This window comes from Rhinolophus sinicus, chromosome 18 (assembly GCF_057876585.1).
Source record: "Rhinolophus sinicus isolate RSI-liver-muscle chromosome 18, RSI-T2T, whole genome shotgun sequence".
Taxonomy (NCBI): Eukaryota; Metazoa; Chordata; class Mammalia; order Chiroptera; family Rhinolophidae; genus Rhinolophus; species Rhinolophus sinicus.
The window spans coordinates 67,425,555-67,450,135 of NC_142518.1; the positions used below are offsets into that span (position 1 = coordinate 67,425,555).

Genomic DNA, 24,581 nt, shown 5'->3' on the forward strand with positions numbered 1-24,581 from the left:
ACTGTCCCAGTGTCACCGTGCTTGTGTTCAAGTAACCCATATTTTACTTAATAGTGGTTGCATCCACATAACTTGTATTACAGTGCATTGTTATAATTGTCCTAATTTATTATTAGTTACTGTTAATCTCTTACTATGCCTAATTTATAAATTAAACTTTATCATAGGTATGTATGTATAGAGGGGAAAAACATAGCATATATAGGGTTCCGTACGATCTGAGATTTCAGGCATCCACTGGGGGTCTTGGAATGTATCCCCCATTCGAATTTTATACTATTCTTGAGGAATTTGTGTGCAGTTACAGAAATTAAACAGCAAATAATAAAATACCCTAAGTGTCTTTCGTTCAAGATATACAGAGCTAAATCATTTTTAAATCAACTATATTGTATAAATTTAACATAATGTATTTAATCTTTCCCTTATTGATGGACATTTTATGCTGCTTCAGTTTTTTTTTAACCTTTACAAGCACTATGATAGATATCCTAGTATATACCGGGGGTACTGGTATACAAGTGGACACTTTGGTCAACGTCACTCAAGCAGTAGTTTGCCATAATCAGAAGTGTCTGGACGCTGATGGTAACCACTTTGAACACCTCTTGTAATTGCAGAAGTCAAAAGTCACTTGTATTCACCTTTTGTTATTGGTATATATTGAGTGTTACAATTTTAATACAGTTTTCCTTTCTTAAAATGCATATACATTTTTTTGGCACCCTCTGTATACGAGGCATGACAATTAAGTTCACGAACTTGCCACAGTATGCTTACATTGGCAGCACTGTACAAACAGCTCAGTAAGGTTTCATAAACTTGGCATATCTGTGTCTCACAGCTGTGTTCATGCCAATGTGTGTCAGTGTCTTGCTGAGTGGCGTTCATTATTGTTGCATGTTTTTGTGTGCCGACATGAAAATGTCTGAGCTTGAATTAGAGCAAGAAGTAAATATTAAATTTCTTGTTAAACTTGGCAAGAGTGGAAGTGAAATCAGGGACGTTAGTCCAAGTTTATGGGGATAATGCAATGAAGAAAACGGCAGTGAATGGACTAAAAGTTTATCTGAGGGAAGAGAACATGTCACTGATGAAGAGAGGTCAGGGTCACCAGTAACAAGCAGAACTGACAAAAACATTGCAAAAATTCGTCGAATTGTGCATCAAAATCGTCAGCTGACTGTGAGAAGCATAGCAGACCAAGTAAACATCGATACAGAAATAGTTACGAAAATCTTAACTGAAAATCTTGGCATGAGAAAGGTGTGTGCAAAAATAGTCCCAAAAGAGCTCATGGATGAACAAAACAAAGGAGAGTCAAAGTTTGCGAAGACCTTTTGGAGAAGTAAGGTGATGTTTTGGGCCGTGTTATCACTGGTGATGAAACATGGGTGTATCAGTATGACCCTGAAACAAAGCGTCAAAGTGCACAACGTAAGTCAGCCAATTCTCCACGACCAGAAAAGTTCCTTCAGTCCACATCAAGAGTCAAAATGATGTTCTAATTTTTTATATATCAGAGGGATTATTCATTATGAATTTGTACCAACTGGACAAACAGCTAACCAAGTTTACTATTTGGAAGTGCTGAAAAGGCTGTGTGAAAAAGTTAGATTAAAAACTACCTGAACTTTTCGCCAACAATTCATAGCTTTAGCATCATGACAATGCACCAGCTCACAGGGCACTGTCTGTGAGGGAATTTTTAGCCAGAAAACAAATAACTGTATTGGAACATCCTCCCTACTCACCTGATCTGGCCCCCAATGACTCCTTTCTTTACCCAAAGATAAAGGAAATATTGAAAGGAAAACATTTTGATGACATTCAGGACATCAAGTGTAATAGGACAACAGCTCTGATGGCCATTCCAGAAAGAATTCCAAAATTGCTTTGAAGGGTGAACTAGGTGCTGCCATCAGTGCATAGCTTCCCCAGGGGAGTACTTCGAGGTGACTGTAGTGATATTCAGCAATGAGGTATGTAGCACTTTTTCTAGGATGAGTTTGGGAACTTAATTGTAGACCTCATATATCTTTGTGAAACTGTATAGGTATATAGGCTGGCTAAATTCCTAGGAATAGAATTGCTGGGTCAAAGAATTTGGGGATATTATATTTATCATTTGATAGCTTTTGCCAAATTGCCCTCCTGAAAAAGATTGCTTCAGAGTATCTCCCTCCAACAAAGTGTGGAAATGCCCATTTTCCCACTAACCAGTGAACAATATCATCAAATTTCTAAATTTTGACCAACTCCTAGCTGAAACATGGTAAAACATGGTTGTTTTGATTTGTATTTCTTTGAAATTGAGCATTTTTTTCATATGTTTATCAGTTATTTGTATCTCTTTTCTGTCCACAAATCTATTAATGTTTGTGACACATTTTTGGGAGGTTGTTTATTATTTTATTATTAATGATGTGCAAAAGTTTCTAGATTATTACAAATTAGCTATTTGACATCCTATGCTTATGGGTTTTTTTGTTTGTTTCTTACTTTGCTAAAGTTTTAAATGTTTGTGTAATCAATTTCTGAATCATTCCCTTTGATGGAGAACATAAGTTGGTTATTCAGCAATTGAGTTCTGAAAAGCCGTTCCGGTTCTATGGCACTCTGGGCTTGCTGGCTCCCCTCCGAGAGGGGCCTTCCCCCACACAGAGGCCTCTCACATGCAGCACTTCCTGCTGGGGTGTCATATTTCAACGTTCAAAGAAAGAGGCTGCCCGAAGGGTCTATATTTAGAATATGAATCCCCAGTCGGTACAGCTGGATGTCTGGGGACTAACTTCTGCATACTTTGTCCCTGAGTTCTGGGATTATTCTGAGGGGTTTGTATAGGTGGTGCAGTGAAAATATAACAGAAGGCAGGGAATGAAAAAGACTCTTTCTCCTGGCAACTGCTTGGGATCCTGTAAACTGCTTTTTGTGAGGAAAAAATGACATGGATCTCACGCGTGTTGCAGTGATTTCCAGACACCCACAGACTTTTACCACTGTCTCCACTAAAAGATGCTGAACACTAGCTGCTGTTACGGTGACACGGCACATGAATGACAGATACCAGAGATATCACCAGGGTCGTGATTAAATGAAAAGTCCACCTGCTAAGCCTCATTTCCATCAGTGGGATAACAGTTGGCCCTTTCCAGGGTGTGATGAGACTGATTTGACCACATGCTTATGTAAAACACAAATAAAACAAAACCCCTGGGACGGAAAACAGGTTAATCTGGGAAGTCTCTAGTTAGCAGGCACTGGGTTCATCAGGAGCTGGGTCTTCATTCAATTGTCCAGGAGTCATCTATGAAGAAATTCTCAGACACCTGACACAAGATCATAAGTTCAGCCAGAACTTCAAAAGGTTGTATTGTAAATCGCTTGTGGAAAATTGCCAAGAGTAGAAAACTGAATGTGTTTCCAAAGATTAATTTATAAATCACATTGTTTAGGAAAATTTTGTATTTAAAATGTCAAGAATTACTAGTCTGTTTTGAAAGCTGTGATATAGTTTATAGCAACTAGAAAACATTTTGTAATGTGGCGCAAAAATAATGTAAACAAATGAGTCTTGTTATTTTTACGACCTCATTTTTAATGTCAAATGAAAATTGCTTGACTGCGTTTCCGGCTTACAAAAACAATGAATGTAATGTTAAAAAGAAAAAAAAGTTGCATAAAAAGAAAGTTAAGGCTTTCCCTTGCACTCTCTGCTTCTTTCCTGACATCCCTTCCCTAAGACAATTTTGGTACAGCAAAGTACCCGATGGGGAGCATTGGTCTAATAGCCTAAGAGAGAGAGGATTCTTCAAAAAGACAGCAGAAAAGGCTGGAGCCCAAGACTGGAGGTGGTTGGGGGATGTAGACCCTCCCAGGTAACCAGAGAGGAGCAAACCCCAACCGCAGGGTGGTGAAGCCACTTGTGGGCCCTCCAATTGGAGAGGACTGGGCTGAGTGACAGGGAGGTGCACGCTGGGGTCCCGCGCAGGGACGCGGGGAGGGGGAGTTCTGCAGGCGGAGTTGGGGGGAGGGTCGGTCGAACTCCTCGCGGGCCCTGGGAGGGGTAGGGAGCGCTCGTTGGTGACGCGGGGCCCTCACGTGACCGGGAGCTGCAGAGCGACGCAGCCTTCGGTGCAGTCGTCACTCCTGTCTGGGTACCAGCTGCCCGCTGCCCTGCGCACGGCGGGCTGGCATCGGGCCGGGGGAAAGCCGAGCAGGTAAGGGCAGGAGGCCGGGCGGAGGCCAGGGCAGCAGCCGCCCCCCAACCCCCTTAACGGATCCGGGGGTGAGGGACCAAGCGAGGTCAAGTGCCAGGAGCTTTCGCTGATTCTCCTGAGCCCCCTTCCCCCTGCAGGAGAACCGTGGACTTTGACAGGGTGGCTGGTGGCGGCGGGGGGGGCAGGAGGGTGGGAAGGGGAGTGTCTCAAGAGGGAAATACAGAGATTGAGATGTCCCTTCCTCCTTTACTCTAATTACTGACCGCACACGTCTGCGCAGCTTCCTGCTCATTTCAGTGGAAGGGACACGCCACGGTGGCGTTCTCAGAGAAAATAAAATGGTGGGCCTTAGTGACTGGACGGTTGGTGGGGGTGGGGTATTGGAATGTTGGGAGGGCGTTTGATAACCAGGTTCCTGAATCCAGACAGGCTAATATTGGGATCTGTGTCCTCGGTGCTGGTCCAAGCATTCAGTGCCTTTACTTTTGGTGTGGCATAGTTTGTGGCGAGGTGAGGGAAGAAGGAGTGGAGAAAACTGCACAGGACCTGTGGAGGTTAGTGCGAGCGTGGGCAATGTCTGTGGACCGCCCGTTGTATGTGAATTATGTATGACAGGAATTTAGGCGCCACTATCTGGTTGGAATATGGGGTGGGACTAGCTAGGGGACTTTCCCTAAACTGTGTTTACTTACCAAGCTTATAATTTGTAACTTAAATTGTATGCTGAAGACCAATAAAGATAGCAAACTTTTTTATGGATGCTTTTGTTTGCACTTTAGATAATATTGAGAAGATATAAATTGTTGTATTGAAGAACATTTCAATTTTTTTTTTCGAAAGAGAGCCTTTGTAGGGGATGGATAGTGATTTTGCAGAAGCAAAAGCCTTCCCCCACACCTTGTCTCTTCTACTGCTGGAGACTCCTAGAGGTGGGTTTAAGGGGAAGTAGAGGACTGTAGGCTGTGATTCTAGAGTATGGGATCTGGGGACCTCTATCTTTCTTGCTGTCCTCCAGTTCTCCAGATACCCTGCCTGTCTGAGCATCTTGGTGAAGGAAATGATGGACATTTGGGAGAAGTCCTAGAATCCTACAGGTGGTTTTAAAATATTTTGCCTGTGTTTCTCCCGTTTTATTTTTCCTGCCTCTCTTTTCCACCCTGCCCATTTCAGTGTTGGGGAAGTGTCAGGGTCTACTTGCCAGGGAATGGGTCTCTAAATCAAGTAAGGCAGGTACTGGGACCCATGCCTTAGATGCTGGGATGTCACAAGCACTCAACATTCACCTTCCCCCTTTTCTCTGTTCCTAGGTCTTCTCATACACCTACAGTAGGGCTCTTTACCACTGGAAGCAAGGGAAAGGGGGAGACTGGCCTGAAACCATGGAAGTTGGTGTGAAGGTAGGCAGTGCCTGGGGATGACAAGAGAGGGTGGCACCAGAGATGGCTGAGACTTGAGAGGGTCTCAGTAGATGGTACTTCTGCCTCTCCTACATTCTGCCAGATTTCCACAGTGTTACCACACCCCGTACTGACTTCAGTACAGGAAACAGTACGAATATTTGGGTAAGAGTAGGCTGGAGTGTGACTGAAAAGAGAAGACTTGGGTGGGGTGCCACGAGATGTGACACATTAGCAGACTGGACCTGGGCTCTGGCAAGGCAAGTACTGGGGTCAGGGATCAGGGTGCTTGTCTGTTCTATGAAGGATTCAGTCTCTATTACCTCCTGTTTGTTTACTTGTCCATAAATCTGCCTGTAGGTCTGCTTCAGGGCTTGAAATAACTGGAAGAAAAGAAACAAAGAGGAAATTGCCCTGGTCAGTATAGACTGGTAAGAGGGATGGGGACTGCCTGGGTAGACCTCAAGGGTGGGTTGGTGGAGGCCAGTGTGTATCCAGTAGGGTCAGTGTCCAGTCTGGAGGATCTTTAGCTTCTCCCTTTCCCAGCCACCTTTCCCACCATCCCTGTCACTTACCCCACACCCTCACCTATATTTTGGTACAGGGAGAGGGTTGAAATGCAGGTGATAAAGAAGTAGTTAATTAATATGCCTGTCACATCAAGAACAAAATATCTACTTTCATCTGTCCTTCCATCTCTCTGTCTGTCTGTCTGTCTCTAGGTCCATAGATCTCATGAGTTTATAGATCTATTTTAAGGTGTATCAGCAACCAAGAAAAAGAAAGAGGAGGAAACTGCCTTGGATTAATACAGGTTGGTATGAGGGTGGGGACCTGTGGGAATGGTAGCCCGAGTAGGTCCAGTAAAAATCAAGGTCTTCTGAGGCCTTCTCAGTCTCTCCCAGTCATAGTGAGTCCTCCCACTATCTTTTCCACCATTTTTTTTTTGGTATAAGGAAATGTGTATGGAAATTCCTTGGGGGAAAATTGTTGGGTACTGGGGGAAATGGGGAGGGGATAAAATAAAAGGGATGGAGAGAGAGTTTGCTAATGATCCTCTTCACCCACCAAGCACATCATTTCTGCATTTTCCTGTCCTTCTGTTTATCTATCTGTATGATGCACAGAATTAGATGAGAAATTTTAGTCCATTTCCTTCCTCCACTTCTAGGTCTACCTCCAGTGGCAGCTGTAGTGGCCTTTGAGTGGCTGAAGACCAACACCCTCACAGGCTTACATCCAAATCTAACACCCTTTTTCCCTAGCCCAACTGAGTACCCCTGTACCTTGTTCGTGCCTTCAGCTGAGTGGTTACATGGGTCGCCTTCAGGAAGTGGGCTGGGTGACTGCAGGACTGGTGATCTGGGCTGGTACTTGCTACTACATTTACAGATTAACCAGGGGAACAGCCCAGAGTGTGAGGAGACTTGCCAGCAATGGGTCTAGAGTCAAGATGGAGACTGTGGCTGGGCTACAGAACCAGACCTTGGCCATGAATGAAGCCATGACTGAGACAGAGATTGAGACTAGGCCCAAGGCCAAAACTGGAGCAGAAACTGGAATGGGAGATGGGGCTGGGGCTGAAGTAGAGACTAAGGCCACTTCTAGAGCCAAACCCAAAACCAACTCTCAGTCTAAGGCAATGGCTGGGGCAGAAGCAGAGGCCCAATCTGAGGTCAAAACAGTGGTCGTGACAGAGACAGAGACTCTGGCTGAGGCCAAAGTCAAAGCCAAGGAAGTGGCCATGAAAGAGGCAGTGACCCAAACTGACTCTGAGACTGGGAGAGTAGTCAAGAAAGAGGCAGTGACCCAGACCAAGGCTAAAGCTTGGGGACTGGTTGCCAGGGTAGGGACCAAGAAAGAAGCAATGACTCAGACAAAAGTGGAAGCTTGTATATTGGCTGAAAAAGAGAAAGAGATGAACAGAGTACTGGTGACACAGAATGAGGCCTTGGCAGCGACCAGGGAAGTGGCCAAGATGAGTGCCATAAACAAGATGGGAATTATGGCTGAGACCAAAGCAAGAGCCCTGGAAGAGACTGTGAGTGTGGCCAAGACTCAGTCTGAGGCCAGGTCTCATACCACAGTTGATGCTAAGGGAAATCTTAATACCATGTCCAGGGCAGAAGCTGGAGTAAATATGAGGTCCTGTGTATCATCTCAGGCTGTGGCCAAGATCCAGGTTAACGACATGCCTCATGCTGGGGTTGAAGCCAAGGGAAATTGCAAAACTGTGTCTAGGGCAGGGTCTGGGGCAGACAAGAGGGCTTCTGCCCAGCCTCAGATTGTAACCAAGGCCCAAGCTGAGTTCAGGACTGGGGCAAGTGTTGATGCTGGGGGTAATACCAATACCATGTGTAAGGCAGGGGCAGAGGCAGATATGAGAGCTACACAACCTCAGACTATGGCCAAGAAACAGCCTGAGGCAATGTCTGGTGCCAAGGTTGATGACAGGGGAAATACCAATATCATGACATCTAGGTCAATGATTGGAGCTGACATGAAGTCTGTTGCTCAGCCTGAGACTATGCCTGATACCAGGGTTAAGGGTAGAGGTAATTCCAATGCTGTATCTAAAACAGGGGACAAGGCAAACTTGAAAGTCAGTTCCCAGGTTGAGGCCTTGCCTGATTCCAGGGTTAAGACCAGAGACAATCCCAATGCCATGTCTAAGGTGGGAGCTGAGACAGACATGTTATCCTATACACAGCCCCAGCCTTTGGCCAGTGTCCAAGTTGATGCCTTCCCCGATGGCAAGATTAAGGCTAAGGGCAATGCCAACACCATGGCTAAGGAAGGGGCTGGGACAGATACAAAGGCACAGTCTCAGGCTTCTGCCAAGAGCCAGGTTGAGGCTTTATCTAGTGCTAGAGGTAAGGCTAGAAGCAAAGCCAAAGGCAAATGTAAGACAGGGGTCGGGACAGACATGAAAACCCGTGCACAGCCTCAGGCTGGGGCCAAGACACAAGCGGATGTTTTGCCTGATTCCAGGGTTGATACCAGTGAAGATCCTCATGCCATATCTAAGGCAGGAGCTAAGGCAGAACTGAGGGCCTGTGGTCAGCCTCAGGCTATGGCTAGCACCCAGGATGAAACCTTATCTGGTGCTCAGAAAAAAGTCCGAGGCAATCCCAATGCTGTGTCTAAGGCAAGGGCTGGACCAGATGCAAAAGGCTCTGCCCAGTCCCAGGCTGTGGCCAATTCCCCAGGTGAAGCCTTGCCCGGTGCCAGGAAGAAAGTCAAGGGCAATCCCAATGTATCTAAGGCAGGGACTGGGACAGATGTAACAGGCTCTGCCCAGCCCCAGGTGGTGTCAAATTCCCAAGGTGATGCCTTGCCTGGAACCAGGAATAAAGTCAGGGGCAATCCCAATACTATGTGTAAGGCAGGGACTGGGCCAGATGCAACAGGCTCTGCTCTACCCCAGGCTGTGGCCAATTCCCTGGGTGAAGCCTTGCCTGGTGCCAGGAAGAAAGTCAAGGGCAATCCCAATGTGTCTAAAGAATGGGCTGAGCCAGATGTAACAGGCTCTGCCCAGTCCCAGGCTGTGGCCAATTCCCCAGGTGAAGCCTTGCCCGGTGCCAGGAAGAAAGTCAAGGGCAATCCCAATGTATCTAAGGCAGGGACTGGGACAGATGTAACAGGCTCTGCCCAGCCCCAGGTGGTGTCAAATTCCCAAGGTGATGCCTTGCCTGGAACCAGGAATAAAGTCAGGGGCAATCCCAATACTATATGTAAGGCAGGGACTGGGCCAGATGCAACAGGCTCTGCTCTACCCCAGGCTGTGGCCAATTCCCTGGGTGAAGCCTTGCCTGGTGCCAGGAAGAAAGTCAAGGGCAATCCCAATGTGTCTAAAGAACGGGCTGAGCCAGATGTAACAGGCTCTGCCCAGTCCCAGGCTGTGGCCAATTCCCCAGGTGAAGCCTTGCCCGGTGCCAGGAAGAAAGTCAAGGGCAATCCCAATGTATCTAAGGCAGGGACTGGGACAGATGTAACAGGCTCTGCCCAGCCCCAGGTGGTGTCAAATTCCCAAGGTGATGCCTTGCCTGGAACCAGGAATAAAGTCAGGGGCAATCCCAATACTATGTGTAAGGCAGGGACCGGGCCAGATGCAACAGGCTCTGCTCTACCCCAGGCTGTGGCCAATTCCCTGGGTGAAGCCTTGCCTGGTGCCAGGAAGAAAGTCAAGGGCAATCCCAATGTGTCTAAAGAACGGGCTGAGCCAGATGTAACAGGCTCTGCCCATCCTCAGGCTGTGGCCAATTCCCAGGGTGAGGCCTTGCCTGGTGCCAAAAATAAGGTCAAGGGCAATCCCAATGCTGTGTCTAAGGCAAGGGCTGGGCCAGATGCAACAGGCTCTGCCCAGCCCCAGGCTGTGGCCAGTTCTCAAGGTGAAGCCTTGCCTGGTACCAGGAGTAAGGTTAAGGGTAATCCCAATGCTGTGTCTAAGGCAGAGGCCAGGGCAGATGCAACAGGCTCTGCTCAGCCCCAGGCGGTGGTCAATTCTCAGAGAGAGGCCTTGCCTGGTACTAAGAATAAGGTCAAGGGCGATCCCAATGCTGTGTCTAAAGTAGAGACTGTAGCAGATACAATGGGCTCTGCCCAGCCCCAGGAGGTGTCAAATTCCCAAGGTGATGCCTTGCCTGGAACCAGGAATAAAGTCAGGGGCAATCCCAATGCTATGTGTAAAGCAGAGACTGAGCCAGATGCAACAGGCTCTGCCCAGCCCCAGGCTGTGGCCAATTCCCCGGGTGAAGCCTTGCCTGGTGCCAGGAAGAAAGTCAAGGGCAATCCCAGTGTGTCTAAGGCAGTGGCTGGGCCAGATGCAACAGGCTCTGCCCAGCCCCAGGCTGTGGCCAATTCTCAGAGTGAGGCCTTGTGTGGTGCCAAACATAAGGTCAGGGACAAACCTAATGCTATGTCTAAGGCAGAGGCCAGGGCAGATACAACAGACTTTGCTCAGCCCAAAGCTGTGACCAATTCTCAGGGTGAGCCCTTGCTTGTTGCCAGGTGTCTGACCAAGGATAATCCCAATATTGTGTCCAAGTCAGAGGCTGGAGCAGATAAAACAAGCTCTGCTCAGCCCCAGGCCATGGACAGTTCCCAGGGTGTGGCCTTGCTTGGTGCCAGGAGTAAGATCAGGGGCAAACCCAATGCTGAGTCTAAGATAGAGGCCAGTACAGATACAATGGACTACAGTGAGCCTCAATCAATGGCCCATTCCCAGAGTAAGACCTTGCTTGGTGCAAAGGGCAAGGCTGTACCCAAGTCTGAGGCAGAAGCCACAGAGCAAGGTGCTGTCTATGCAAATCCCAAGGCTGAGGCCATACCCACTCCTGAGAGTGAGGGTGGGACCAGCACTCAGGCCTACAGAAAGACTCAGCCTGAGGTCCATGACTATTACTGGAGTGGAATTGGTATTGAAGATTGGATTGCTTCTGAGCGATGGATCAAATTTAGGTTTCAGGCTAGGGATGGATACTGGGAGAATAGCATGTCCTGGGCTGATGATGAGATTGAAGCCAGTATTGAGTCTTGGAGTGGGGCTAGTGAGAAGTCTGGTATTAGGTCCTGGGCAGGGGCTTGTGATGAGACTGACATTAAGTCCTGTCCTGGGGCTATGGCTGAGAATGAGGTTGGTATTAGATCCTGGGCTGAAGTTGGAGACCAGGCCAGCAGGGGGCTCTGGGATGGGAATCATGCCAGTGAAGGGTCCTGGGCTGGGGATAAGGCCATTGCAGGGTCCTGGACTGGAGCTGAGAACCAGGTCAGTGGGGGGTCTTGGGCTGGCAGTGGGAACCAGGCTATTGGGGAATGCTGGACTGGAGGTCAGGCCAGTGAGGGTTCCTGGTCTGGGGGCCAGGCCAGTGGGGTGTCCTGGGCTGGGGAAGAGGCCTTTGGAGGGTCCTGGACTATGGCTGAGAATGAGGTCAATGGAGAGTCTTGGGCTGGGGCTCAAGAACAGGCCAGTGGGAGGTCCCGGGATGGGGCTGGGATTCAGGCTAACGGAGGGTCCTGGTTTGGGACTGGTGATCCAGTTGGTGATGGATCCAAGCCTAGATTTGATAATCAGACCAGTGAAAATGTATCCTGGGCTGGTGCTGGTGGCCAGGGCAGTGGAGGGTCTAGGCTGGGGTCTGAGGAGCAGTCCAGTGGAAGGTCCTGGGCTAGGGCTGGGAACCAGGCCAGTAGAGGATTCTTGGTTGGGGTTGTGGACCAGGCTAATGAGGGGTCCTGGGTTAGGACTGGTGATCATTCTGGTGGTGGGTCCAAGCCTAGATCTGAGGATCAGGTCAGTGAAGAAGGGTCTTTGTCTGGGGCCGGTGTCCAGGCTGGTGGAGGGTCCAGGTTGGGGCCTGAGAACCAGTCTAGTGGACAATCCTGGCCTGACTCTGGGGATCAAGCCAGTGAAGGGTTCTTTGTTGGGGTTATGGCCCAGGCCAAAGGAGGGTCCTGGACCAGACCTGGGGATGAGGCTGGTGGTGAAACAAACACTAGATTTGAAGATCAGGCCAATGGAAGAGGGTCCTGGCCTGACAATGGAGGCCAGGCTGGTGGAGGTTCTAGGCTAGGGCCCAGGGACCAGTCCATTAGAGATTCCTGGGCTAGCACTGGGGACCAAGCCAGTGGAGGGTCCACACAGGGGCCTGAGGATCAGTCCAATGGATGGTTCTGTGCTTGCAGTGGAAGTCAGGCCAATGAAAGAGGGTTTTGGGCTGGAGCTGATGGCCAGGCTGTTGGAGGGTCTAAGCCAGGGTCCACAGACCAGTCCAGTGGTGAGTCCTGGGCTGGCACTGGGTGTCAGGCCAGTGGAAGGTCCTGGGTTGGGGCTAGAGATCAGGCAGGTAGCTATTCCAAACCTAGATTTAAGGATCAGGCCAGTGGAGGAGGCTCCCGGGCTGAGACTGGAGATCAAGCTGGTGGCAAATCCTGGACTGGGTCTAGGCTGGAGCCTGAGAACCAGGCAAGTGTAGGGTCTTGGCCTATGGCAGGGGACCAGGCCAGTCGAAGGTCCAAGGTCAGTGCTGGGATGGAGGCCAACAAGGAATACTGGTTTAGGGCTGGGGGTCATGCTAATACAGGGTCCTTGTTCTGGAGAGGAGAAGAAGCTGGTATTGTGACCAGGCCTGGAGGTGAAAATGAACCCAGTATAGAATCTAGATCAGGGGCTGAGGAAAAGGGCATCATTAGTTCCAGATTTGGGACTGAGGACAAGGCCAGTATTGGGTCCTGGATGAGATCTGAAGAGGAGTCCTTTATGGATTCCTGTGTGGGGGCTGAGGCTGGAGCTGAGGCCAGGAAGGAGTCTTGGCTTTGGGATGGAGATGCAACCACTACAGGGTCTAGACTTGGGGCTGGGGAAGAGCCTGGCATGGGGTCCTGGGCTTTGGCTGAGGATATAGATGAGGATGAGCTAAGTAGAGCATCTAGCCCTGATATTGAGGAGATCAGTTTAAGGTCTTTGTTTTGGGCTGAGAGTGAGAATAGTAATGAATACAGATCTAAGAGTGAGGAAAATGTCAGTTTTGAGGGTGGTGTTGGAGCTAAGGCCAACACCAAGGATAAGCTTGAGGCTGCTGGTGGAGTCAATGTAAGGTCTTGTTTCCGGGATGGTAATGAAAACAGAAGTGAAGACAAATCTGCACCTAAGGCTAAAGCCAAAAAGTCATCTGAGTCAAGGGGCACATATCCATCCATGGTTCCTGGGGCAGGAATGGGGTCGTGGGCAGGAGCCATGATTTGGACAGAAATGAAGTTTCCATACCAAAATGAGTTCTCCTTACCACCTGAAGATGAGCTCAGAAAGCAGATCAGGTCTGGGGAGAAAACTCAGCCCTGGGCTTGCCGCTGCAAACACAAAGCTAATATGGATCCACAAGAGCTTGAAAAACTCATTTGCATGATTGAAATGACTGAAGATCCTTCTATTCATGAAATAGCCAATAATGCTCTATATAACAGTCCTGATTATCCATTTTCCCACGAAGTCATTCGTAATGCAGGTAGAATCTCAATTATTGAAAGCTTGCTTAGTAATCCCCATCCCAGTGTTAGGCAGAAGGCTTTAAATGCACTGAATAACATCTCGGTGGCTGCTGAAAATCATAGGAAGGTTAAAACATACTTGAACCAAGTCTGTGAAGACACGGTCACCTACCCTTTGAATTCAAATGTGCAGCTGGCTGGACTAAGACTGATAAAGCACCTGACTATTATTAGTGAATATCAGCATATGGTTACAAATTACATTTCAGAATTTCTTCGTTTGTTAACTGTGGGAAGTGGAGAAACTAAAGACCATATTTTGGGAATGCTTTTGAATTTCTCTAAAAATCCATCTATGACAAAAGACTTGCTCATAGCCAATGCACCAACATCACTGATTAATATCTTTAGCAAGAAAGAGACAAAAGAGAACATTCTTAATGCTCTTTCACTATTTGAAAATATAAATTACCATTTTAAAAGAAGAGCAAGAGTGTTTACCCAGGACAAGTTCAGTAAAAATTCCCTTTATTTTGTATTCCAACGACCTAAAGCATGTGCCAAGAAACTTCGAGTCTTAGCAGCAGAATACAATGACCCTGAGGTGAAAGAAAAAGTTGAGCTGTTGTTAAGTAAACTCTGATTAGTTGTATGTTTCCAAACAAATCTGAGTAATATTTTGGTTTTGCAGCCTGGGGGTAATGCACTTTGTAAATTGCATTATAACTTTGAGACTGATGTTACTTATGATGGTCTATAGCTGGACTGTTTTAGGAACACCAAATGAATTCAAACTTTTACTGAAAATACATACGCTGATTTTTACCTTGTCTGGATTGAGATAATTTTAGTATGCTTCATGAGCAGAAACTAAATTGATTCTTCATAAGTAAGGTAATCTTTGGTCCTTTGTGGGGACTTATGTTTATACATTTGAGGTTTTATTTTTCTCATCAATAAAGTTGTGTGTTTTAAGCAGAAAAAAGACATGTCTTTGTCCTTGAGTTTATGATCTTTTTGAAACAGCAAGATGTATGGGGAAAAAATACTAACAAAACCAGAAGTGTCTGACATAGCCAGACCCTTCCCATCAGGGCAGAAACTTCTGCAGGCAACAGTGTTCAGAGAAAGTTTTACAGAGGAGGGGCACTTAAGTAAGCTGGGCTTGAAGGATGGGTTAAAAACGGGGCACAAGGGCATTGGAGGAAGAAAGAGTGGTGGGAAGAAAGGCATGGAGGTGGGAATCCTGCTCCAGAGAGGAGGCTGACCTGCCTGGAGTGCAAAGTGTGGGAAGGAGAGTGATGGGAAATACAGTCCAGCATTTGGGGTGTGTCCCATTCATGGAGGATCCCTGATTGCTAAACTGAGGTGCCTGCATATTACTCCATCCACCCCTGGAAGACACCAAAACCTTTCGTAACCACAGGAATGACAGGATGAAAGGAAAACGATACAGCTGATTTGTGTGCAAGATGGGTCAGAGTTGGGGATGGCCACTGGAGATTGGAACACTGGTTAGGAAGTTATTACCATCGTCCAAGTGCAAGATGATAAAGGCGTGAAATTTCACTGCTGATCATGGGAATGGTAAGGAAGGAAGTGAGAGACCCTTTGAATGAAGAAATGTTGGAATCCATTCTGGGGGCATACGGAGAGGGACAGTTTTATTTTAGAGTTCTGAGGGCATTTGATAGGAAAACATCCTCTTTCTTGGCCAACTCTGGTATCTATGTAAGTGAATACACTAGTTACTATTTGGAAATAAGAAAATATAATAGAAGAAAGAATAATTTTCAGCACTTCTATCAGATTTCTTTTATAAGGCCGGCTGGGCCAGGATCTTTATGGAACCATCAAGAGGGCTGTTGGCATCCATACTGGAGAAGATCCACCTCTCTCCCACCCCAGAGTGTGGTGAGGGGGGCGCACTCCAACTGTGCTGGTGGGAGCATACACTGGTACAAGGCCCATTTGGACACATGTTTTAGCAGCCTTTAAGATGTGCATGCTCTTTGACCCAGTAATTCCACTTGTAGAAATTTATCCTGAGGAAATAACCAAATAATTAGCTTGTACAAGGCTTCACATCATTTTGAAGAGTGAAAAATTGTGAATGACTCAAATGTTTCAAAATAGGCACCTGGCTAAACAAATTAGGGTATGTCTACACATTGAAACATTATGCAGCTCTTAGAAATGTTGATGTGCAGCTACATTAATTTTTAAAAATATATTTTTTCAGTTACAGTTGACATTCAATATTATTTCAAATTAGTTTCAGGTGTACAGCATAGTGGTTAGACATTTTTATAATTCATGCAGTGATCCCCTGATTAGTCTAGTACCCACCTGGCACTATGCATAGTTGTTGCAACATCTATGCTTATTTATTTGTAAAGGACTCAGCATACAATCTTAAGTGGGAAAATAGGCTGTGAAAACACATCTTATACTTTTTAATGAAGAAAAATATATATTTAAATTATCTCTGTGTAAGAACTCTGATGTATACTCTAAGAATGTTAATAGTTTCCTGTGGGTGTTAGATTAATAAGTGATTTTATCTGTGTTGAACTCATCTGAATTTTCTGATTTTTATATAATAAACCAGGATATTTTGCATAATTTACCAAATGGAAACAGTGAGTTCAGGCTAAGCCAGGCTGTAAGTAGCATTTCAGAAGCCTAGAGCAAAAGTATAAATGGATGCTCACATATTTAAGTCTGAGTATTTGGAAGGTATAAACTAAATTTTCAAATAAATATTATTTAAATAAAGCTGTAAATGTGTGTGTAAATGTTTGAAAATTTAAATCTTACTAACTTTTTAAGAAACTGAAACTGTTCTCTATTCTAGCATCCAATGGCTACCAACTTTCTAATGGAAAAAATGATATCACACTTGTGGTGGATTGTGCAATCTGCTGCCTTAATCCCCCTTCAGGAATAAAGAGTTTATTATTTCAGTTGCTAGGAGTGCTTCCAGCAGACAGCCCTCAGCTGTCAGCCCTCTTCAGGAATTTCCTCAGCTGGAGAGCCACCTCCCCCAAGGTCATACCCCACTCCTGGGGTACTTCACATGCAATGACTGATCAACATTGCCTTCTTGCCCCAAATTGGTTAGCTTAATTTCTCCCTATGTCCAATCCTACTTTTTTCTTTTCCTGTCCACAGGTGTTGATCCCAAGAACATTCCCTAATAAAAGCCCTTCATGCTGATCTCTGTCTCTGAGTCTGCTCTCCAGGAAGCCAGCCTATAACAGTTGGTATGAGAAGCAGTGAGGAAAGCATACATTGTGATTTAATTTTGGAGATGGATCACCTACTGCTCAGCTGGCAATGAGGACTCAGTCATTGGTGGTAGGTGGAATAGAGAGGCACCTGAAACAGGTGGCAGAGGAATTGTTACAGCTTTCACTGATGATGAAATGGGGGGGGGGCACTGGTGGAAGAGAATGCATTAATTGCTACCATATAGCAGAATTTTGAGAAATATGTGGGAAATATTAAATATAAGGAAGTCCAGAAAATTGGGTGGCTATTGCTAAGCTTGATTGACCTCCAGAAAGAAAGAAAGAAAAAAGAAAAGCTGAATGAAATTAATGAAAATTAAAAGCTATGTGAGAAAGTCAGAGAGGGCTTCATTCAGAGCATATAAAGAAGCCCTCACCTTTTCCAGGTAGAGGTAAAGAAATTTGAGAACCAGGCCCAGGACTTATTGGAAGCAAGCTTCAAAGAAAGTTAAAATCCCAACCAAGACAAGTCTGCTATGCCCTGCTTGGAAGGAATGAGACCCTGACACATGAGATGATGACATGTTGATTGATGTCCCTAAAAATCTTGTGTCCGCAGATTTCCCTAAACTCCCTGAACATTCAGAAGTATCCCACTTCTTTTTATTAAGGGGTACTGCCTCACCTTGCCTGAACATGCAAACCCCTTTCCCCTGTAAGATAACGTGTTTCCCTCAGAATCTGTCCCCACCTCCCATTCTGTCCATTGGGCCTATATCTAGGGCTATGGCATAGCATAGCTGCCAGCAGACAGCTGCCACATCTCTGGGGATGTGCTAGGCCTGATAAGGAAGAAAAGAGAATGCCCAAAGAAAGAGCTGCAGGACCTAGCCAGCAAGTACTAGCAGGTGCTAAGGGAATAAGCATGGGACTGATCAGGGGAGCTAGAATATAAAATTGACTAAGGGTGAATTAATTGATTTAGGAGTTCTGTCTCAAAATACAATATCTATCACCCTGGGAAAGACCCCAGGAGATCATGTGAACTCACACTAGAATGACTCCTCAAAGTATGCAAAAATACAGTGGCCCACATTGAGTGAGGTATAAATGCCAGAGCTGTCATAGCAGATGGTGGGAGAAGGGATTAAAGGCTCAGGGGAGTGGGAATGATAGAATTAATATGCTATATAAGCCAGGAAATACTCCAGAGAACCATGTTCTGCAGGAAGACCCAAAGGGCACACCCTATAAGGAATGCACTGGTGAGAGGATCACCAGCATCACTGAGAAGTTCAGTGGTGGCTAGCTTTTGAAGGCCAGAGCTCAGAGAAGGAGAGGATGTTATAGGATGAGAATGACTGATAGAAACAGTGATGGCTCTGAAGCAATAGAGGATGATTTACTTAACTGTCAGAAGTCACGTGGATGAAAATACCATAATGGACAGCAGGGAGATCTGACCTGCAGAGAGCTGAGGAGATGGTTAATAGAATACAGTACCCCTACTAAATAGATGGTTAAGAGGTAATCAATAGAAGATGAGTAGTCAATATAACAGCACCCTAAGGAAAATTGGCAGCCAACAATCTGTACTCAATCCGTGCAATCAAAAGAAATTTAATATGTTCAGGAGTCTGAGGAAGGTGTCTCAATAAAAAGTCATAATCCCTTGCTCACCTTCTGGCCCTAAGTCAGTTTTTTTAAAAAAATATTTTTTAATTAAAATACAGCTAACATACAATGTTATATTAGTTTCAGGTGTACATCATAGTTATTAAACAGTACCCACCTAGATCTATACAGTGTTATTACCATATTATTGATTTTATTCCCTATGCTAAAGAAGTGATCACCATAAGTCCAGCAACCATCTGACACTGTACTATGCTATCACAATATAATTGATCTTCCCCCCCCTTTAAAATTTTCAATTAGAGTTGACGTTCAATATTATTTTATATTAGTTTCAAGTGTACAGCATAGTGGTTAGACATTTATATAATTTAAGAAGTGATCCCCCTAACTAGTACCACCTGGCCCTATACATAGTTATTGCCATATTATTAATTATATTCCTATACTTTACATCCTCGTGATTATTTTGTAACTACCAATTTGGATTTCTTAATACCTTCACATTTTTCACCCTGCATCCAACCCCATTCCCATCTATCACCATGATAGATCTAACACCTATCTGACACCATACATAGTTATTACAATATTATTGACTATATTCTTTATGCTTGACCCTACATCCCCATGACTACTGTGTAACAGCCAATTTGTACTTCTTAATATCTTTCCCTTTTCACCCATCATTAACCCTCTCCCATCTTAAAGAAGTCCCTCTAAGATTCCTTGTAATACTGGTATGGTGGTGATAAACTCCTTTAGCTTTTTCTTGTCTGGGAAGCTCTTTATCTGTCCTTTGATTCTAAATGATAGCTTTGCTGGGCAGAGTAATCTTGATTATAGGTCCTTGCTTTGAATACTTCCTGCCGATCTCTTCTGGCCTGCAAAGTTTCTGTTGAGAAATCAGCTGACAGTCTTATGGGGGCTCCCTTGTAGGTAACTAACTGATTTTCTCTTGCTGCTTTTAAGATTCTCTCTTTGTCTATAAGCATTGGTATTTTAATTATGATGTCTTGGTGTTGGCCTCTTTGGTTCATCTTTTTGGGACTCTCTGCACTTCCTGGGCTTGTATAACTATTTCCTTCACCAGGTTAGGGAAGTTTTCTGTCATTACTTCTTCAAATAGGTTTTCAATTCCTTGCTCTCTCTCTTCTCCTTTTGGTACCCCTATAATGTGAATATTGCTATGCTTGATATTGTCCCAGAGGCCCCTTAAATGCTCCTCAATTTTTTGGATTCTTTTTTCTTTTTGCTGTTCTGCTTGGGTGTTTTCGGTTACTTTATTTTCTACATTGCTGGTTTGATCCTCTGTTTCATCTAATCTACTGTTGATTCCCTGTCATGTATTCTCCACTTCTGTTACTGTATCCTTTATTTCTTACTCGTTCTTTTCCATGTTTTCTATCTCCATTTTTATGTTTTCTATCTCTTTGTTAAAGTTCTTCCTGAGATAATTGAGCATCCTTATAACCAGTGTTTGAAACTCTGTATCTGATAGATTGCTTGTCTCCATTTTGTTTAGTTATTTTTCTGGAACTTTGTTCTGTTCTTTCATCTGGGGCATGTTTCTTTGTTTCCCCATTTTGGTTGCCTCCCTGTGTTTGTTTCTAGGTATGAGGTAGGGCTCGTATGTCTTCTGGTCTTAGAAGAGTGGCCTTATGTAGTTGGTGTGCTGTGGACCTCAGTGGTACAGTCTTTCTGGTCACCTGAGCCACGCACTCCAGGTGTGTCCCTTGTGTGGGTTGTGGGTGCCCTCCTCTTGTAGTCGAGCCTTGGTTGATAATTGCACATCAATGGAAGGGACTGACCCTTGGGCTCACTGGTTGTGAGGACTGGCCTTGACTACAGTGGAAGAGTTGTTATGCAGGGGCTGACCTTACAGAGAAGTATCTGCCTCAGCAGGACTCTGGTGCCGGCCCAATCACCCCTTGGATGTGTCATTCTTGGAGGCAGCTGGGTGATGCTCCAGTTCCTTTTGAAGCTGGCCACTGGGGGCAACAGCCCCAGGACCACCTTGGAAGGGATGTGGTATATGTCAAGTTCAGCTGCAGCCCATGCCCCACCCAGGGCTATCCAGCAGGAGCCACCAAGAAATTTGCAGATGGCTGCTGCCCATGTCATGCTTGGATGAGCCTTGAGAGGCCAAGCTGTGAACCAATACTGGCTGCCGCTCCTGCTGAGCTTAAGGCTGCTCAGCCAGAGGTACACACTCAAGCCAAATGCTGCTTGTCTGGGTTCCATGAAGCTTTGAGAGACCCTTGGAAAGTCTACAGCCTGAGCTAAGGCAGGTGGTTTGTACAAAAAAGCCACTGGAAGTGGACTGGGTGTGCCTGAAAGTTGGGTGGGGAGGGGTCTCCAATTGACAGGGTGTGGTAAACAAACAGCAGAAACTCAGATATGGCGGCAGCCTGTGCCTGCACTCCAGGAAGGGGCAGGGCTCAACAGAGAAACAATGGCCTCTGCCGGCTTCTCAGTCCAGGAGAAAGCTGCCTCTCCAGCCCCCATCCCAAGCCAGACAACTCAGTTCCCCACCATATGTCCCGCCTCCTTTCCAGCTTCTACCCCAGCATTAGAGCTCAAAGTGAGTGATTCTGTTGGTGGGTAAGTCCGCACGGTCTCTTTAAGAGGAGAGCCTGGGAGTGCAGCCTCCCTTCATCTCACTCAGTCGCAATCTCCGCTGGTTTTCACAACCAGAAATTATGGGGACTTCTCTTCCTAGCACTACAACCCTGGGCTGGGGTGAGTCTGGGACCTCTTGTTCCTCTGAGGGGTGGGAGGGACCTCTACAGCTGAATTATCCCTCTGGATCTTTAACGGTCACGTGCAGGTATGGGACCAGCCTGTTCCATGTCTCTGCCCTTCCTACCAGTCTCGAGGTGGCTTTTTCTGCACATCTTTAGTTATAGGATTTCGGTTCAGCAAGATTTTAGGCTATTCCCAATGATGGTTTTTTTTTTTTTTTTTTTTTTTTTTTGTAGTTTAGCTGTAATTTTGATGTGATTGTGAGAGAAGGTAAGTACAGCATTTTCCTACTGCACCATGTTGATATTCCCTAAGTCAGTTTTTGATCCAGAGTGCACTGTTTGAAGGAAAAGCTGTGTGCCCAGGAAGAAAAAGCCTACAACATATGCATAGTAAAGATTCCTCCAGTCCTTCCATGTACCCAGGTAACGGTCTGCTGGGGAAAGAGGAATACACAAATATCTTGAGGACTGATGGACACTGGTTATGAGTTGATATTGATACAAAGAGGCCTAAAATATCATTGTGTTCCCCCCCCCCGTTAGAATAGGGGCAGATAGGAATCCAGTATTAAGTGGGCTTCCAGCCTATGTTAGTTTCACAGTGGCTCCACTGGGTCTACAGACCCACACAGTGGTTATTTTCCTGGTCTTTAAATATATAATGTGAAAAGACATTTTGATAATTGGTAGAAACCCCATATTTGTTCCTTGGCCTGTGGAGTAATTGTAATTAAGAAGGGCAAGTGGAAGTTTCTGAAACTGCCCTTTCTTTTCTTGGCTGAGATTGTAAATGAAAACCCATGGCATCTCAAGGAGGATGGCAGAAGTTAGTGCCACCTTTAAAGACCTAAAGTGTGCTGGGATGTCTTCCGCATCATATCTCAATTTAATGACCAGTTTGGGCCCCTGGAAACATGGACATATCCTGGTAGATGACAGTAGACTATTGCAAACTCAACCAAATAGTAACATAAGTGCAGTTGCCGTGTCACATACGATATCTTTGCTAGAGCAGGATGACATGGCCTGACATACCTAGTAATCAGCTATTGATTTAAAAAATGTGTTTTTTCTATCCCTATCAGAAAAAGTTCATATTTACATAGACTGGACAACAGTATACATTTAGTATTTTTTTTCTGGAGTCTGTACTAACTATCCTGTTCTCTGTCATGATATAATCTGAAGAGATCTGGACCATCTGAATATAATACTAGTCCATTATGTTGATGACATCATGATAATTGGACCAAAATGAGTAAGAAGTGGCTAGCACATTAGAGGCCTTGGTAAGACACATGTACTCCAGAGGATGGGGCATAAACCCTACAAAGATCCAGGGGCTGGCTACATTAAGTACAGTTTTTAGGGGTTGAATGGTCTGGGGTATGCCAGGAGATTCCGTCCAAAATAAAGGACAAATTATTGCACTTTTCACCTTCCCCACTAAGAAGGAAGTTCAACATTCGGTAGGCTTCATTGGGTTCTGGAAGCAACACATTTCACACCTGGAATTTCTCTACCTATATACTTGGTGACACAAAATGCTGCCAGCTTTGAGTGGGGCCTAGAGCAAGAGAAGGCCCCAGGCTGTGGTTTTAAGCAGTCCTGCCACTTGACCCATACAATAGATAGACTGTAAGGTATTAGAGGTATCTGTGTTGCGGAAGATGCCATTTGGAGTTTTTGGTAAACCCCAGTGGGAAAGTCACAGCTTAGTCCAGAACTTAGATTCTGGAGCAAAGCTATGCCACATGCAGTGGAGAACCATTTATCTTTTTAAAAACAGCTCCTGAGATGCTACTGTAGAGATGGAATGCCTGGCCATAGGACATCCAGTGACCATGCATCCAGAACTGCCCATGGTGAGCTGAGTTCTGTTAGATCCACCAAGATAGACGGGTGGGCAAGCCCAGCAACAAGATGGAAGATTTACACACAGGATCAAGCACAAGCAGGACTGGAGGGCACAAGCATCTGATCCTCCATGATATCCATTAATGGAGCACTAGTATTTTTCACTCACCTTATACCTGTGGCCTCATGGGGGATCTCTTTTGACAAGCTAACTGAAAAGGAAAATGCAAGTATTGTTCACAGATTGGTGAGCTTGGTAAGTGGGTGTCAGCAAGGGTAGCAACTACAGTCTGAGAAAGCCTTGGTGATCAGGACTGAGTGTCTGGGTCATACCACCAGGTAAACCACCAAGACCCGAAGAGTGATGAGGATCTGTGATTGATAGTGAGAGAGGGAGACAATCATTTGCAACTTTGATACCAGCTGCAGTGTTGGGGGCTGTAGTTTGTCCTAAATTTCCCCTAGGAAGAGAGGCCCTGCAAGAGCCAATCCCAGAACTTATATGAAGTGGATCTTGGAGGCACACGGTTTGGACTGTAGTGGATATGGTACTGCAATGCCCTGCCCAATAAAGGCAATAAAGGCCTTATTATTTCAGTTATTAGGAATGTTGCCATCAGAGAGCCCTTGGCTGTTAGCCCCCTTCAGGGTTACATCAGCTAAGAGTTGTCTTGTTCAAGATCACATCTCATTCTCAGGGTGGCCCACATCCAATGACTCATTTATGCTGTGTATAACACTCGGCTCTCTTGCTCCTACTTGAGATAGCTTGGAAGTTTCATCCTATCTTCAGCATTCCCTACAGGGTATGCTGAGGCATTCAATTGATAGTGCACTGAAATTTGATTTCTTCCTCTTTTCATTCCTGCTTCTTTCTCCCTTTCCTTCCACAAGTTTTGATCCCAGGAACACTCCCTAATAAACCTCCTATACTCTAGTTTTGTCCCAGAATCTGCTTCCTGGGGAATCCATTCTTTGACAATGCTTTACACATGTTATGTCTATCTATCTATCTATCTATCTATCTATCTATCTATCTATCTATCTATCTATCTATCTATCATCTTAAAATCAAGAGTAATATGAGTTGTTTAATATTGTTAAATATTCTTTAGCCTCCATGTTCAACTTTTGCTAGAGATGGAATGCCTGGTCATAGGACATCAAGTGACCTGTGGAAGCACAAACTGGAAAAGAAAGACAAGTAAGAAAATGGACACTACTGGGAAATGAAAGTTGTTAAGCAAAAACCTATTGCATTCATATATCTTGGAAGAAGATTTTGACAAGTTAGCTTGTTTTTTCCTCTTCCCTAAGTGCTTCCACTGCTGGAATCTTCCCTGTAGTTTAAATAATGTCTGTCTCTATGTTCGCGGTGGCACAATACACAAATCTTCATAGCATTTGGACACAGTTGCCTTTTGTTTAGAGGATATAGGGAAACAGATGTGGAGAAGCATTTTCCTGGAGCCTGAATAGCGTTAGTCAAAGTGCAAATGTCTTGGG

At 45.4% G+C, this 24,581-nt stretch overlaps 1 protein-coding gene across 8 annotated transcripts; it reads left to right on the plus strand.

Moving 5' to 3' along the window:
- The first annotated feature begins 4,057 nt into the window (after positions 1-4,057).
- ARMCX4 (armadillo repeat containing X-linked 4) lies at positions 4,058-24,180 on the plus strand. 8 transcript variants are annotated; one of them, XR_016019987.1, is made up of 7 exons: positions 4,058-4,220; positions 4,646-4,774; positions 5,528-5,617; positions 5,978-6,034; positions 6,340-6,431; positions 16,778-16,963; positions 23,008-24,180. XR_016019987.1 is itself a non-coding variant. In XM_074323967.2 (7 exons), exon 7 carries the CDS (start codon positions 6,933-6,935, stop codon positions 14,244-14,246), a length of 7,314 nt encoding a protein of 2,437 aa, XP_074180068.2. In that variant the 5' UTR covers positions 4,074-4,220; positions 4,646-4,774; positions 5,236-5,314; positions 5,528-5,617; positions 5,978-6,034; positions 6,340-6,431; positions 6,789-6,932; the 3' UTR covers positions 14,247-16,822. The 8 variants fall into 8 exon arrangements, 7 of the variants coding, with proteins under 7 accessions (XP_074180065.2, XP_074180070.2, XP_074180068.2 ...); XM_074323967.2 differs by lacking the exon at positions 23,008-24,180 and adding an exon at positions 5,236-5,314 and having other exon boundaries at positions 4,074-4,220; positions 6,789-16,822; XM_074323969.2 differs by lacking the exons at positions 4,646-4,774; positions 23,008-24,180 and adding an exon at positions 5,236-5,314 and having other exon boundaries at positions 4,072-4,220; positions 6,789-16,822.
- The last annotated feature ends 401 nt before the right edge of the window (positions 24,181-24,581 follow it).